General features: G+C 42.0%; 2 protein-coding genes across 7 annotated transcripts in view; one reads left to right on the plus strand and one right to left on the minus strand.

Moving 5' to 3' along the window:
- vrk2 (VRK serine/threonine kinase 2) lies at positions 1-14,764 on the plus strand. Of its 6 annotated transcripts, none has more exons than XM_047334876.1 (14): positions 1-126; positions 459-623; positions 1,353-1,408; positions 2,135-2,204; positions 3,001-3,088; positions 3,669-3,777; positions 3,892-3,984; positions 4,187-4,319; positions 9,138-9,258; positions 10,424-10,482; positions 11,744-11,922; positions 13,287-13,430; positions 13,643-13,816; positions 14,132-14,764. In XM_047334876.1, the coding sequence occupies exons 2-14, from the start codon at positions 473-475 to the stop codon at positions 14,498-14,500; spliced, it is 1,746 nt and encodes a 581-aa protein (XP_047190832.1). In that variant the 5' UTR covers positions 1-126; positions 459-472; the 3' UTR covers positions 14,501-14,764. The 6 variants fall into 6 exon arrangements, with proteins under 6 accessions (XP_047190832.1, XP_047190828.1, XP_047190829.1 ...); XM_047334872.1 differs by having other exon boundaries at positions 31-214; XM_047334873.1 differs by having other exon boundaries at positions 40-214; positions 13,290-13,430.
- Positions 14,025-17,628, minus strand: part of fancl (FA complementation group L) — an 18,795-nt gene continuing 15,191 nt past the window's right edge. Inside the window, exons 11-14 of the mRNA XM_035605702.2 lie at positions 17,220-17,301; positions 16,242-16,358; positions 15,007-15,078; positions 14,025-14,618 (exon numbers count right to left, since the gene is read on the minus strand). Coding sequence (XP_035461595.1) covers positions 14,583-14,618; positions 15,007-15,078; positions 16,242-16,358; positions 17,220-17,301 — 307 coding nt within the window. The 3' untranslated portion in view covers positions 14,025-14,582. The remainder of the gene's footprint in view (positions 14,619-15,006; positions 15,079-16,241; positions 16,359-17,219; positions 17,302-17,628) is intronic.

The following is a 17,628-nucleotide window of genomic DNA, read 5'->3' on the forward strand; positions in this document are numbered from 1 at the left end:
GGGAGGACCAACTTCCCGGAAATAATCAGGAAATGTTATCTCGTTGCTGCTCGTCGCCGCCGGGACACTGACGAGCAGCAGTCTACAGAAACAGACTAACTACACCTCAGCATGACTGTGTTGTAGGTTAGTTGCTCCCGGAAGACTCTGGTGTCCGTCAGAGTGGACAAGACCCTGGTGATAGTATGAATGTCTTGTGGATATAGCGTGTACTGTAAGTACTGTAATGACAAAGAGTGGCAGTGCAATGGCACAGCTGGGCCGGGCCAGATTTCAGCTGTGTTCTTTCACTTTTGTTTTCATATTAGATATTACAGTTTGCTCAGCTATAAATACATTATTATCTATCGCTTCAAACTCTTGTCTTAAAAGGCCAATGGCACGGCTACATTTTAAAAAGATGATGCAAATATGTCTGGCATTGGTTGTTTAATGATAAAATGCTTTTTATACTTTAGACTTTCAGGTTTCAATGGCGCCGCCGAGAAAGAGCGTGCTCCCGAAACCGCTCCCCGATGGGTTCGTGCTGACGGAGACTGGGAAACAAAGGAAGTGGAGGCTGGGGAAGATCCTTGCTCAGGGCGGCTTTGGACTGATCTATCTCGGTACTGCAGTGAGCACATGTACGTGCACACTAGGCCTGTCACGATATTTACATTATCGACTTATCGTGCGATACATGAATATGAAATCAATCATTTTTGTTGACCTCAATAACAGATGTCTACATGCGCGTGCGTTGACATAAGAATGAACATCAACAACAGGCCAGCAGAGTCTCGCTGCTTCTGTTCTCGTCGTATGATTAATAAATCACTGGTTTGGTCTATGAAATGTCAGAAAATATGGATTTCTTAGTAATTTTTCTAAAATGCTAGATAACATTTCCCTGAGCAGCGACATGGCTCGTGTAGGACTTGCACGAGCGACGACCAAGCTCACATGATTCAGTATCAAAAAAAATGGTCTTAAAAGGACGATAATATTTCTTTATTGCAATAATTTCGGGGACACTATATTGTGCAACAAAAAGTAGTTATCGTGACAGGCCTAATGCATACTCTTATAACATGAGCACGTAAACACAGACAAGTACAATGACGTCTGCTCTTCCACTGCCAGATACATACATTGTTTCAGGGAGCCACGACTGTCTATCTGTTTTTCTGCGGGTTGTGAAAGCCCTTTGAACAAATCAACCATGTGCTCTGTGACTGTACTCTACCCCTAATAATCTATAAAGACCTTTGTTTCCCAACCAGCTGCTCAATACAGCTCTTTGTAAATTTTCCTCCTGCTTTTTGTCAACATTTTTTTCGTTAAGTTAAGACTTGTCTCCTGTCGTCCTCAAGCCTCCCAGGATGTGGACAGACCCGTTGCAGCAGACACTGACTTTGTCATAAAACTGGTGAGTACATTTGTTCACGTCTTGGATTGTATATAAATTGTTATCGCTTGCCCATGCTCCTTCTTTTTTAAGTGGTTGGACTAAAAACTCTCATTACCACTCTTTATCTTCTGTTATTTCATAGTAAATGATGTCATAAAAAATAACAGTCAGACCACATCGCATAGCTCTTTTTCCTTTGTTAAACTGTAAAGTAAAACAAGATGATTTGAAAGCTTGACACAGGATTTATAGATTTACAATGAAAGGAAAAGTTCATGAAATTCAGTCCAAATTTGTCATTCCCCTATTCCTATATAATCCACATTCTAATTTCTATTCATAAAAACACTTCATTTCAGCTGAATCCCCTCCAAAAAACTAAAGTGTAAAACGTTTTTTATTTTTTTAGATTCTGTTTAATTTTTATTTCTTTAGATTCTGTTTAACTCTTTTAGATGTATTCCTAAATGCCTCTTTTTTGTAATGCCTTGTGTTAACTTTAGATTTACATTATATTCAAGGGACAGACACAAGAGTGAACTATTGCTATAAAGTAGTTGTACCTGTAGTATTTACACCCCTGGTTGTATAGAAATTGCTCCTTTGTTAAGATGCTAGTGCGAAATAGAAGAGGGCTATAAAACGGAACAGAAAGCACAGGCGGATTTATTTGGACAAGTGGAGTGATGATTTTTGAGAGTCTAATGCAGCTTTAACCAGAATATTGTGTCCTGTATGTTGCAGGAGTACGAGGAGAATGGTCCCCTGTTCTCCGAGCTCAAGTTCTACCAAAGGGCGGCCAAACCAGAGAGCAGTGAGTAGCACCACCTGTCCAGCGTCCCGGCATCTCGCTGGAGCGCGAGTGTGTCTGACTGATGAAGTGGCTGCAGACTGGAGCTTTTCCGTGTGCCGCACAGTAATTAATAATAAGCCAAAGTAAACATGCACCTCGGTGGTAGTCAGCCCCCCCTCTCAGAGTTTGTCTGGGCTCTCCAGTGCCTCCGTTTGGAGAGTAGCACGAGAGCGGGAGCCACTCACACGTAATGATGCCCGGGCCTCCGCTGAGCCCCTGACCACCTGCCAGTCTGGTTCGGCGCCAGTCAGGCCAGCAGCTATTGAGCCCCGAGCCAGACCCACTGATTTGTCTGGGGCACGTGTGCATGCAGTTGGGTGACTGTACCTTCAACACTGTAAGATTGATATTCGCATACATGCTTTATTTATTACAGGACAAATCTGAATTCTGGACAAAACATTTTCCTACTTCTCATAAAGTTTAAGGGCTTTGTCCAGACTCCAGTGAGAAATGGGAGCTGTTAGACTTGGGCTTTCACTCAAGGTTAGGGAATCATGAGAGTCTGAAAGTGTTGTAATAAGTTACATCAGAACCATTCCCTTCACAGATTCATCATTTCAACTAAGTGGTTCAAGGCACCAGGGTTCCCACTCTCTTAATAAACTCTTACGTTTTGAGTTTGAATTCAGTAGGTAGTTCCACTCCTTTTGAATCCAGTCTTTTCAGACACCCCATGTACCTACCTGAGGTGTGTAAAGATACATATGTGCTTTCACACATTTACATGATCTTTCCTTCTCTAATCCTGTTCCAGGGGAAAAATGGATGCGGAGCAGGAAACTGGACTTCCTGGGAATCCCGATCTACTGGGGATCAGGATGCGCTGAGTATAATAATCTCAGGTATTTACATAGGGACAACATATAGTGGTCAACATGGTATTAGATGGTTAGTTTATGACGACGTATCATGCCTGTTCCCTTTATGAGTGAAAAAAAACATCAGCACTTTCTCTGAATGTCACAGTATTACTGTAGGATTTGCCTAAATCAAACCAGTCTACTGTCTTACTTAATGGTAAACTATTTTTCTGCAGTCTATAATTATGCTAACGATGTTAGACATTTTAGGTTTTTTATGTTTTAAAAAGTTCTGTTAAAAAAGCATTGTCCCACTTTTATTTCATTACCCAAAGGCTTTGTAAATAAATCACCCTTTGGGACACGTAATTTAAAAGTGATTGTGGCTTTCATCTTTCCAGCACCCACAAGGGAATCATTTTGGATGAAATTCCACCATAGCATTTATTGTAAGGTTGTTTTAAAATCTGTTACTTCTGGTTGCTGAGAGTCTTCTTAGACTTTTTTACTTTGGTTTATTTGATCTCTCCAACCAAAACGCCTGAGATGTATCAGGGATGAGGAGATGGGGTGTTATTTAAAATCAGGAATAATGTTTTGAACTCTTCCTTCTCCAAATCAGGTATCGTTTCATGGCCATGGACCGACTGGGCACTGACCTCCAGAAGATCTGCGATCGCAATGCAGGTCGACTAAAGAAGACCACCGTTCTCCAGCTCGGTCAAGGACTGGTGAGATAGTCATAATTCTGGTCGGAACTCTAGCAGTTCATTTGAGAAAATTCAGCGTGAAAACCACATATTATAACTACCTTTGTCATTCCAACTTTTGTGTTTCCGTGTCAGGTGGATGTTCTAGAGTATATCCATGAGAACGAGTATGTCCACGCCGACATCAAAGCTGCCAACCTCATGCAGGGTTACACAGACCCTGAAAAGGTTCGTACCCTTAACATTCCCTCCTGCATATCCTGCATGTGCATGGTAGTGAGGTCGGTTCTATTCTACAAGCTAAACACTTTATGTAGCACATGGAGGTGTAGATAAATGTAATCATTTATCAGTTATTGGCCATTTTAATGAAGATTACACCTCCAAAAAGATGGGATGATTTTTTTGTTTGTTCTGTTGTGTGCTGTAGATCTACCTGGCAGACTATGGGCTGTCCTACAGATACTGCCCCGATGGTGTCCACAAAGAATACAAGGAAAACCCCAGGAAGGGCAACAACGGAACCATCGAGTACACCAGCCTTGATGCCCACAAAGGAATAAGTGAGCCTTCCATTGCATAAGCAGAGGAACTATGCCCTGACTATGTACAATATAGCAGATCAACACATCATGTGCTGCTGTAGTTATAATATGCAGCAAGCGTCATGGACTACTGAATGAATTCTCCCCAAACTGAAGACTGTTTGTTGAGTGTGTTAGCTGGTGCATAACCCCTTCATGTCTGGTAAGACGTGCCATCCTTCCACAATGTCCAGGAGAAATATGACACAAAAGTTGATCACGTACATGCTTGAATAGATGACACTGGATGACAGAAAGTGTTTCTAGTACAGATGGATATTGGGTTTTAATTCCACATAAAGCAAGACTTGCTGTGTCAGGTCAGACTTCCCTCCTGGTTTGGAGGCGGGTCAGTGTACAGTCTGACCGTATTTCAAGTATTACCAAGACAAGCAGATGTGCTGTTATTCCAGAGGAATAATATTTACAAAAATCTGCCAGATTCATCGTAGAAGACTGTAACTAAAACTCAGATAATGTTGAATGTGTCGCAGTTATTGTGAAGAATGGCTCAAGATGAAAAGATGTGGCACTAGTCTTTTATATTCAGACCCAAGACGTTTTTTTAAGAGGAGATAACATAGTCATTACAGAGCATCTCTACATCGGTAATGTCAGTAACTAGTGTGGACTGCACCATTCAAAGAAAAGTGCCTCGAGTCGAGGCCTCAGTTAAATTGAAATGCTCTAGCCAGGTGCAAATTGAATCCTTACCCCACTTTCCACACATCAAGGCACTTATGTAAGCCTCTGCTTTTCCGATCTTCACTTCAAGTCCTGTTTATAATTATTATTGGCCTAAGAAGACTGTGTCAGGTACTTAGCAACAGGCAAGTTGTTTAATGGGTCTGCATTTGCCTTTATCCTACAAGTTTGTCAATGTCAGTGTCTTTGTTTGACTTTAAGAAGCAAAATGGTGATGCATATTTTATAGTAAATTGAAATAACTGACACTGTTTTTTCTTTCAGTTGCTTTACAAAAAGCTATCAGAGCTAATTTGTTCACATATACAAAAATATTGACATTGTAAGTGGTCAGAAATACAGTAACATGCTGTTTGTAAAGGAATCATAATAAGGATTTATTATCATTAAAAATAGAGCAAAGAAAGTTGGAATTTAATATTGTTTGTTTTGATTAAGATTCTCTATATAGTTTGAGATCTGTTTGACCAAATGAAGCATAAATGTCAGCCTGCAGAAATGATCAATATCATTTCCTTAATTGTAAAATTGGAAACAAATAACTGATGACTGCAAAGTGGTCCTTCGATCAGAAGTTTTCAAACAGAGCAATACTGGATTTTAGGGCCGATGGCGATAGCAGGGGTGGGGAACCTCTGCCATGCGGGTCGCATATGGTCAATTTCACCTGGCCCATGAGACAGTTCATAAAAACATTAGTATCTCAGAAATACAAAATGTTCCCATGACAGATGTTAAGTTTTTTTCTGCCAAATGAGGAAATAACGTGTATTTGCACAGCATTTATATGAACCCTAACCCTTTGTCCTTAGAGTTTTACAGTCTTGGTTTGTCAATACATGTAAAACAGTCTCCACGCCCTGCCACCCTCGGCCTTCCTCGGCTGATATTGGGAACACATTAACTGGCAAATTGCCTACATGCTCCCTCTCTTCATTCACCATCGATTCTCCATCTGCAGCCCGCGCTGAATTCCCCGGCACCGTCCTGTCTCCATTTAACAGCTCCCTAATTAGCCAAAGTCATAACCTGCGCCGTGTATTCATCTCCCATTAATTAAGGGCTTTGGTGTTTGGGCAGAGCGACGCCTGGGCCACAGATAACCCCTGTGCGCCCCGAGCCGACAAACTCCCCCAGTTCGATAACTGTACATTAGCATGGCCCTGCCTGCCTAATCGTCACGGCAGTGGTTCTATCAACATGATCAATGAATAAAAGAGGGGCAGAAAATGTCCTGTCAGCAATTATCAAACGGGACTCATGTTAATTTTAATCTGATGGGAGAGGGAAGTAGCAGGAAAAAATGATTGCTTCTGTCTACAGGAAGCAATTTAAATGTTAGTTAACACCCAAATTATACTAGTGCTCCAAGAAACCTCCAGCTATTGGAAGAAATCCTTAAAATGTATATCTCTGGATGTTGTCGTGTTAGAGTATTACCTGTCGCCGCATGGAGATTATGGCCGAGGACCAGACTCCTTGTCTGCCGCTCTCTGACCCGATGGCACCTATACCCACAAAGATGTTGACAGGTTGACAGGTTGCCATGGTGAGCTTTGGCAAACACGGCTTGCGAGTGGCAGGCCTTTGAACACCGAGCTAAACGGTGTAATTATCGCCATTCGGTGGGCGTCCGGCGAACAGAAGACCGTCTCCCGACAACAAGACGGCGAAGCGTGCGGGTTAAGAGTGTGACACTGCAGCGCGCTTTAGGGAATCTGAATAACAATAGGAGATAATTAACAACATCATTGCTGCCTCACCTCCTTGTCTAAAGCATGTAGAGGAAGTGTGTGTGTGTGTGTGTGTGTGTGTGTGTGTGTGTGTGTGTGTGTGTGTGTGTGTGTGTGTGTGTGTGTGTGTGTGTGTGTGTGTGTGTGTGTGTGTGTGTGTGTGTGTGTGTGTGTGTGTGTGTGTGTGTGTGTGTGTGTGTGTGTGTGTGTTTATGCGTCCGTTTTGTAGTCTTGTTTGGAGCATGTGTGCGTCTTTTTCAAAGCATGTCCACGCTCCCTTTGAGAGGGATTTAAATGTATGTGTACGCACATGCACATCTCTTCACTGTCCTGTGCCATTCATCATACGAGGGCAATTCAAGTTAAACACAGAAGAGCAGACACTATTATGAGCTGTGATAATGTGCCTGGAGCACGCACAGAGGGCAGCGCCGCTTAATGTAGTTGTTGATCTTTTTAATTGTTAATCTATTATGGCGCTCAGGGAGTTGCTACGCTTTTTTCCCAGTGTCAGTATTTTGTCATCTTTATTCTCCTTCAACAGGCTCTCAGTAGCAAAAATGAAGTACCGCGTAATTATTTACAACAATTGGGAAGCCGCAGCATAATACTGACTTAATGCATACATTACTACTACAGTGGCAAACACGCCGATCCCTTATCATCAGAGTTATTGAGATGAAGTGTAGCAGACAATGACTGTCATATATTTGAAGCTACGTGTGCAGTTTGGTTTTGCCATTTTTACAGCAGGTTTGTTTGCACCTTCTCTTGGCCGTTAAAAGGGTGCATGCATTAAGTGAAGATAGTTGACAGAATTAGCAGTAGCAAAGCCTTAACCTCTCTCCAACAGTTGCATGTTGAGGTCCAAATATTCTCATGGACTAAAAGCTGATGAGTCAGTGCATCAAATCCCGAGTGAAGTCACATTTTGTGAGTTGATCCACTTCACTTTTTTTTTTAATGCCTCTACGCCAGCAACAGCTGTTGCCAGAGACATCATGGACATATTAACGCTCAGGAACGCTATGAGGGAATTTCTCAATTTTTGGTATAAAAAAAAAAGGTACTTCATGACGAACTGATCAGAATTTGATGGTCAAAGTCACTGAATTCTCAAAACATGTTTCTTGTCTCATAATCAACAATCTCTCAAAAATGCCTTGAGGATTTTTTCCCCCCATTATATTGTGTACTGCATGATAATTTACAGAGCAATGTGGCAGGCTGGGTCTTATCTCAAAATGACCAAACCACAAATCTAACTGAGATTGAGTTCGAGAGAGGTGATGAAAACAAGGGGGCAACGTGACACTGGACAGCACGACAGATGGATATAAGGTGTTCTGAAGTAAAGACATAATTTTAGATAAATGAAATATATAGATCAGAGAAACCATGAGCGGTGGTAATCAGATTACCACCCTCACATTCCATGTAATCTGGTCCTGTGTGCCAGTGACCACGCTCCCTCCTCAGACCAGACTGTTGACTGGGGGGAGGATCAATGCTGGCCGTGGCTCAGGGAGGAGATTTCTCCCCTCTGATGGAGACAGTCAATAGGTAATTTCTCTGGAGACGCGCGGCGGCCATTACAGTATTGAGCTGGTAAAACTCCCCGGGCTCGACCCCTATGGGTGGACTTGGTTCACGTGTATTGACAGGCCTCTCACATTAATGTGGCCCCACGCAATCACAGACACACTCACAGTAAGACACAACGCACCCTCGACTTGTTCTAAAGGAAGTCTTGATTCATGGAAAAGTCATCAAATCAAATGATAAATTCCAATAATATCCAATTCCAGTTATTCTACCTACCGTCCGGATCAAGTCCCTGAAGTGAAAAAGTGTTTTTGGACCATGAAAAAGTGGATAGCCACCGTCTCTGCAGGAGACAGTTGCAGTGCAGATACACACTGATTGAAGTTTTCGGAACTATGAATGTCCTAATTGTTCAAGCATATCTCTAGCGCAGTGCTGTTAAACTCATTTTCCGCACACTGATCTCTCCTTAAAGTGCCTTAGAAGACATATAATTGAATAAAAATGTGAGAATTTGCTCCACACGGAGAGAAAATCAGCAGAAACAGTGATAGAATAATAATAATAGTGATAGATCAGAATAATCCTACTTCTGACTTTTGTACTGATGGGCTTTTTTAGTGGAATTATTCCAGACATAGGAAAAAAAAGTTTTCCTTCAGGCAGGAACAGTGCTGTGTTTTGACCAAGACATATAAAAGCTTTCAAAAACTGAAATTTGTAATGGAATTTGGGATGAATTATGGATACAAGTTGCAAGCACAAGGTAAAAAATACATTTTTGACCACCTCATCTTTCTCTCTCTCCATCCAGCCCCTTCTAGACGTGGTGACCTTCAGATTCTGGGTTTTTGTCTTCTCCACTGGTTGTGTGGGTCCCTGCCTTGGGACAGTGTTCTCAAGGACCCAGCTGAGGTCCAGGTGGCGAAGACCAGGTAAGTTCTCCGTTGACTTGAGCAGCTATTTTAAAAGTTTTAGTGTTATTTCTATTAGTACTCTATTATCCAACACAGATATTTTATGCCTGTATAAAGAAATCCGTTGCTCCAACACATTCTTCATTTTCAATCCCCCCATCTCCTGAAAGATCCACATCACATCAAAGACATAAACCCCTCAACGACATTAAAAGTAACCTAACAAGCTGTGCTCAATATTGCAGTGTGGCGTCCCTCTTTCAATAATAGGCCCTCTCTGAAAGTCACTTCCCAGGACCCCTGGAGTCCTTTCCTCCAGAAGAGCCAAGATTTTAAGCACTGGTAGCCTCAGCTGCATCCTCAAAGAACGCGTTGCGGTTCTATACGTTGTCAAAACGAGCTGAAATATCAGCAATTTTCTCTAACATTGACACGGTTGACGGTTTAATTTCAGCTAAGGCATCATTTTTTTGGTCAGCCACCAGCTGCCTTTTGCAGCTGATGAATACGTGTGAGGCGAGGGTGTCTGCACCTGAGACGCCATTGTTATTTTCGTCGGGATGTTCCATGCTTCTGGTCTCGCCAATGTTTGTTATATTTTCAAGTACACCCGTTTGGGTCGAGTGTGATTTTATCTGAGTAAAATAAACATTGTAGAAGGTGATGCCAAGACCAGGCAGTGTAAGCAGCCATCTTGGTGGTAGCTAACGTGCAGGATTTATATATTCCACTTTTACATCCCTAGATACTTGGTGTATTTAATCTAAATACATTTTTCAAAACACTAAAGATCTGCCAAATATCTGCCAGGGAAATGAAAAGTAAATCCACCAGGGTGGAAATGATATCCAATAAAAAAACAATCTAATTTGGTCATGCAATAAAATACTCTTCTATTTTAAACTGTGGGACAGATGTAATAATATGTGTCTGGTGCCTCAAAAATATTTTGCTTTCCACCTCATTCTAGGCATATATAGAGGGTTAGGGCTGCAACACACCAATAAATGTTCTGACTTTCAGTGTGTTAAGTATAAACATCCTGTGGGACAGTTTGCTTGGATACAGCTTGTGCTCCTGCCGCATTGTTCTAACCCCACTATCTTGCCCCCTGACTTCCATCTTTCATAATGTTTATGTCCCCACTTCCTGACTGTTTTATCTTCTCTAACTCTTCCCTCAGACTGATGGATAATCTTCCAGATTCAGTCCGGCAGCTGTCAGTGAGCAGAGCCAGCACAGGTAAGCCAGGGCCGCAGGGCGTCTACTAATGCAGGGAGGGGGAGTGTGCCGACACGCATCGCACATATGGGTAATAGCTGTCGTACACCAATATTCCTGTATGTATATATATATATATATATATATAAATAAACTTTGTTGTTAATATCTAAGAAAACACCAATACAACCAAATATGTAGGGTTTGAATTAAGAAAATAAACATTACTTTTAACGTAAAATCTAAACATTTTGGCCAACCGATATATCGTTAAGGTCTAGTCATTTCCAAAACGTCATTGAAATGGATATGGGTGGTGATGTTTTTTTGTTACAGTACAGATGAGAAATTCTTCAAATGAACACATAGCTGCACAGTCTCAGGATTTTTTTCTCAACTGGGCAGATACAAGGAGCGAATTCCTGGTGTTTGACCCTTGTTAATCCCTGCAAACAGCCTAAAAAAATTATGATGAGACTAAATATTTGTGATGAGACTAAATATTTGTCAGAACTTCCATAACCAAGAGCTTTTTCACTCAGAGTAAAACCCTCTCTCCTTCAGTCACCTAAAGGCTCCAAAATAACTTTTTTACCCGTTGAACAGCTGTCCCATTGGCATGCCTTTCAAAGTGTTTTATCTGCTCTTTATGAGGAGAGGTCACACCGGTGTGAGAGCTCAGAGTGTGTGATGTATGGTCGGGTCCAGGTGCTTGCTGCCCGCCACAGATAAGAGCCAGTTTATGCATCAACTATGTGTGTGTGTGTGTGTGTGTGTGTGTGTGTGTGTGTGTGTGTGTGTCCGTGTGAGAGAGATATAAGTTGTACCGCAGTGTGTGTCATAGATGTCGTCTGGCCAGTGTGTGATGTATAGATGCCGACTGAGTATGACACTTCCACACACACACACACACACACACACACACACACACACAATGCATATCCATCGCTGTGCTCATGCTTGATCTACTTCCTGTGGGGAGATACATTGCCAGGCCGATGCATATCTGGACTGTGACACCTTCAGGTTCATCTTGTCTTTGCTTCTCCGTGACTCAAGACTCCCAGAAATGATTTCATACTGAGCATGCACAAGAACCGCAACCACAAATACTGTAGTGTCTCGCACTTTTTAAATTCAAATGTTGCTCGATCACAAATTATACCAAAATGGTGTGATTGATCTGAATTTTATCCACTGTGTTCTACAAGATATTTGTGTTTTTGAGATGCTGTAAATCCTGTTTTTTTTGGTTTTGACTCCACTCTGATATTGTCCTCAGAGGAGGTGGCTGCCTTCCTGCTTTATGTGAAATCTCTGGAGTACAAGGATAAACCAGACTACCAGCATCTCAAAGACCTGCTGGCCAGTGTTGTCAGGGGAAAACTTGACTTCTCCATGCCTGGCGGACCTGCAACGGTGCCATCCACAAAGGTAGCAGATCCTGGCACCAAGGAAAAGGTTAGGGGAAGTGACATGGATGTGTGTCTAAACAGTTTTTGACTGAATCAGTGTATGATGCAAGATCTTATCGGTCAAATCACTGTTGTGATAGAAATATCCGAAATATTGTCTATTATTCAAATATAACAAAATATACAAAACACAAAACTGTTGTCAACTGTTGACAAAGTCTTTGTAATGCAGAATATGTTCCTCATTCCCTCACTGTGACAGACGGAGCAACAGGGAGGTCTTACTCGTTTCATTAGTAGTTTGGCACTTGTTGTGCTTCACAGGTCTCCTATTCTAAAGTAACCTCCTTTCCGCACGTCATGCAGATTAATAAATGCTTTACAATGTCCAGTAAAGAGCCAATATGCTCCTCCGTGTTAACCAGGACGCCCTTGTGATACAATAAGTTGACCGAATATTATATTAACGACAGTCTTCAGGATGAAAACATCAGTGTGTCGATAGTGACAATCTGTTCATGTTTCTGTGTTTTTGGGACTGTATATGTGCTCCTTCTACAGAAAGTTTGAACACTTCTTAATAGTTTGAGCAATTTGACCACTGGTGTTTATTATGAACAGTATTTTACAAGATTTTTGGGGGGATTTTTTTTAATTTTGCACTTTCAGAACCTTTTCTGTTGGTCACAAATGTTCCTCTTCCCTCTCTTAACCCCAGTGGGGAGACGTGACAGCAGTGAAGTGGGAGTGTTAACCCCCTCACCCACACACTCACAGGGTCAGCCACAGGTGGTCAGGTCCAAAGTTGGAGGAGCAACCGGAATCACTTCTTGACCCCTCAGGCCCAGAGAGCGCCCTCTCGGCTGCCTAATTATAAGGAGTTGATGACACACACTTTACGCGGCACACGGTGTCTCCAATTATGCTCCTGATTTCGCTCTCCTCTCCTTGTGTCATTTAACAGAAGTGGCCATTTACGGGGGGTTTAGTGAGGAGAGTAAATGTCAGGCGAGATAAAGGCCGTCCAGTGGGCATGTTCGCTGAATCATTTTGCCGCTAGCGTCGTATAAATATATTATCTTACATCTGAAAATGGTTATGAAGTGTTTTATTCAACGGAAATTGGTCCGAGACAAGTATATAAAAAAACTTAAAAGCATCATCATGAAAATAAAGTTATGGAAGTTCCCACTTTTTAAGAAGATATTTCATGACTTAGATTACAGACACGGTAACGAGGAAGTAGAGCTGTATGACTTGAGTACCTAAATAAACATAAATGTGGAGAGGGAGTAAACCACAGATTTAGATAAATCAGATAGAGGCAGGTTTATGTATGAAAACATGGACGTTTTAGTTGTTATTTTTAAACCGCCCTCAGCTATAGATCATCCCACATTTATACATCAGCAGAAAGCCGGACGAGCCAGAGGACCCTCCAAAGCCAAGTCTCTGGCTCCAGTGAAGGATGAAGAAGAACAGAAGGGTGTGAAGTCTAAACCAGTGCCGGCTCACAACAGGAGAGGACCAGTCGTCTCTAAAAGTCAGTCACAGGTAAGAACTGAAACCACTCGGTAATGAAACGGATTGCCAATTTTATTGATAGCCAAAGTTAACGCATTACTACACTATATGACATAATTTTCTGACTTCAAATGATTATGAATTTTTTCACGATCGTATAACTGCACAAAAAGTGGATAACACTGTCAAATATTATTCATAGATCATAAAAAAATCCTTTTTTTTTTGCTGCTTGCTCACAGAAGGAAGAGGTTTTGCCAGCGGTCAGAAGATCACTGAGGCCAAGGCCTGAACCTACACGCACTTATGAAGATGAGAGTGAAGAGGAGGAGGATGAGGATAAAGGTCGACCCAGACCCATCGCTGCATGCTATCTCAGAGGCCCCCCAATAGGCCCCAGAACTCAGTCTAAACAGGTGTGAGGCGAAGGCGTAAGAGTCAGGCTCTTCATGCTTGACTGCTGTGTGAAACTGCATGAACACTTTTACTCTTTGGCTTGACACTGAGCTTGGAAAAATGTCTCCAAGTTTTTTACTGTCAGCACATCTTTGTAAATATCTCTAAACTCAAGACTTCACGTTTTTCTCGAGAAGATTACAAAGAAATAAAAGCATCTTATAACAGTTTTTCTTTCACATGTTTATTTTAAAGGTTTTCACATAGCACAGCAGAACAGTTCTTGTTATTGCTAGTTCTAAAAGAGCAAACACTTGGATTATCCTCTCTAACAGAAAGCCGAAAACAAAAGGACTTCCAGGAAACGGGACGTCCCGACTGAGGAGCGAGGTGTCGGCCTGCAAGGGAGACAACACGTACGCCCGAGCTGTGACAGTAAGAGCCAAACACACTGGGACAGCAGGGGAAGGTGGGATGAGCGGCTGCACAGCCACAGAGAAGCCTGCAGCCAGGAGCAGTGGTGGGACAGTACCACGTACGGCTCTGGTGACTGGGGAAGGTCGGCTCTCACGGGTGCAGGAGGGGCAGCAAGTCCCACACAGAGGAAAGGACTGCTGCACTGGTTCGTCTTTGTCGGCGTCTCCCTTTTCTTGGGTGGTTGGTTCCTCGGAGTTTGCCAAAGGGAATTTAAACCCTTTTCATGAAGACGACTAAGAGTTTGACCGGTTTTGCTACCGTCTTCTCCTCAAAGTGGAGACGGAGCTGAGAGGAAGTCAATGCCTCTTTTCAGGACGTCTGGGCCGACATCTTCACAGTAATGGGCTGCAATGGAAGGAAAAGCCTCAGTTTTACAACTGACGTAGTCTTTATAGATACATGAAAGATGTGGTCTCTAATCTGATTGGACTGTAGATGGAAAAACAGCAAACCACTCAAAATCATCCGCACAAATAAAAACTTATCGTTGACTTTGAATCAATGATATGCTGCATTCACACACATTCAGTATCACACACTTTACTCGGCCCTTTATCACAGAAGTGCCTCCGGTAGAGCCGACTGAATGACACATATTGTCGTGAACACACTCCGTCGCCTTTTCAGAGAAGAGAAGGCTACGCGTTTCATAGAGCGGCGCTAATTAAGTATGCTGAATATGTATTGAGTGTGCGGCGAAGGACTTTATCACGCACCCCATGTGCACACGTACCTTGCTGCAGTAAGGACACTCTCCAAAAACAGTGCTGAAGCTCTGCCTGCTGGAGGGCAGCGCTCGCAGCCACTGAAGGGAAAAGAAGGAGAAGGGAAAACATCACATGACTACCTTGAATCTGGTGTGTCAGTGTCAAGTGATAATAACCCTTGTTTCAATGTACGCTCATTTTCTGTACAGTTAACTGGTATATTCAAGATTATCTGACACTTTGAAGCGCTTGAAAAGGTTTTACATGGAACTTTCCAGCGTTCCCCCTAGTCGTGTTTTCTGGGCTTTTAATAGGGGATAATAGAATAGAGCACATATAAGATATATCAATAACCAATCTGTGAATGCAAAGTGTTGCTTACACTTACTGTCAGCAATGCACACACACTATATTAAATATAGGCTGGCGGCCTCCTGGCTGAAACACAACTTTGTAACATGAACAGCTTGTGTTGCACATACAAACAGACTTTTTCTTTTCATGTCAGATGGATCACATCATTACTTTACTACAGATCTTAATAGACACACTTCTGAGCTGTGCTGTTAAAATCCTTCCCAGGATAAACAGAGTTTCTGAATCTGGATTAAACGACTGACGTGTAAAAACATTCCAAGGATTCTGTAATGCCACAATGCAAACACAAAGTCAGTGTACACTTCAGGGCTGTCAAGTAGTTTACTAAATGTAAACATAGGTCTGAATTTGATTTATTTAAATGTGCATAAATGGAGGAATATGTGTGTTCCTGAGTTAACATAGAACAAATGGGAAGTTTTCATTTATGCTATTCTGACCAGCATCATTTGATCATTTTGTTACAGTGGTCACTTTTTGTAGCTTGAGATCATTATTTTTTTTTTTTTTACTTTTCCCTGTTTAAGTTATAAACACGCAACATGTCAGGTCGTATGTATTAAAAATAATCAATTTTACATCATACACTCTTCAATGTAAATTTTTAATTCATAAGCAAACTAGTTTTGTCAGATACATGAAAAAAGAATCATCAAAACAACATCTTGACATTTCTGATGAATAAATCGGTAGATTTCAGTGTATTAAGTCCTCATTTCTAATTAAGCGCAGGATCGTGAAATAAAAAAAATATATATTTTGATCAAAACATCACATTTCCAGGCTCAAGGTTTTCACACTGCTAACTGGTGTCACATTGATATTTCAGAAGAATCAGAGTGTGTGTGTGTGTGTGTCCGTCCGTCCGTCCGTCAATCCATACCTCATATAAACAGGCCTGATGGAAGGGTTGGCCACAGCGAGGATCGTTACACACTTGATCAGGAATCGCAGCCTCAAGACGATAGGAGTAACAAATCCCACACTCAGTGCTGAAATCCTAAACACGCACGCACACACACAAATAGCAATGAAATCAGTGAATGGAAATATTCAGCATGCTTGTTCACATGAACTACAGCTACACATGTTGAAGATTTGTGCAGGGCCTCTGTCCGGTTAATCTACTTCTGATAACACCTTATATCCTGAACTCTCTCTCTCTCTCTCTCTCTCACACACACACACACACACACACACACACACACACACACACACACACACACACACACACACACACACACACACACACACACACACACACACACACACACACACACACACACACACACACACACACACACACACACACACACACACACACACACACACACTTGGCGTAATGGGAAGCTCCTGTTTTTTAACAGTTATCCATAAGACAGAGCGTGGCAGATTCAAAAAAAAATAAAATCAACATCTGGTCAACTCAACTTTTTTTGCAGTCTTCTGAATGTTAATGAAGCTGAGGCATTAATCACTGTGGTGGCAGCGCATAAACACAACGCCCTTTCAACCCATCCGCCGAGAAAGGAGGGGAAAAGAATGCGTGTTTTAAAAAAAGAGAGAGATAAATGGTTCTGCATAATTAAAGCGATCTGATAGTGCAGAGAGTTCTGCCATGTTTTTTATTCTAATGATATTATCTGTTAACAACCCAATTAAAGGAGAGTTTGTGCACATCTCTTGGAAGAACAAAACACAGAGACAAAGAGAAGTATGAAAATAGACAGGGAAAATGGATAGTAGTGTACGTCCGCCCCCTTATAACTTAAAGCTCAAACACACACACACACACACACACACACACAAACACAGAGCTCCTTGAGGTAATCGTGATGGGAGGGGCAAATGTGTGACATACAGATTTTTCGTGGGTGGCAGGTGATGGGAATTCAATCTCCAAAACATCCCGGAGGTTGCGCAAGACGCTGGAGTCCGGGTTCCTGCCAGCAGACCACAGACAGCTCCTTCACACACTAATTAACCACATGCAAATAAGCCTGCAAAAACACTGGGGGATGATTAGGAGGCTTTTACCATTGGTATTTGAAAAAATAAAAAAATTCTGCTGCTTCAAACCGAACAGTGGGGGATGAAGATTCTCCTCAGATTTGTCAAGCAGGGAGGCAAAATACATAATCGCGCTTCATTTTGTTAATAACGTGCAGACTTTTACACTGTGAATTTAAAGCGTGATTGTTTTTTGTAATCACTGACTGATAATCAAGATGGTTCTGTGCTCTCAATGTAGTGGACCTGGTGTGCAGGTT

The sequence above is a fragment of the Scophthalmus maximus genome, chromosome 10, assembly GCF_022379125.1.
Source record: "Scophthalmus maximus strain ysfricsl-2021 chromosome 10, ASM2237912v1, whole genome shotgun sequence".
NCBI classification, from domain to species: Eukaryota; Metazoa; Chordata; class Actinopteri; order Pleuronectiformes; family Scophthalmidae; genus Scophthalmus; species Scophthalmus maximus.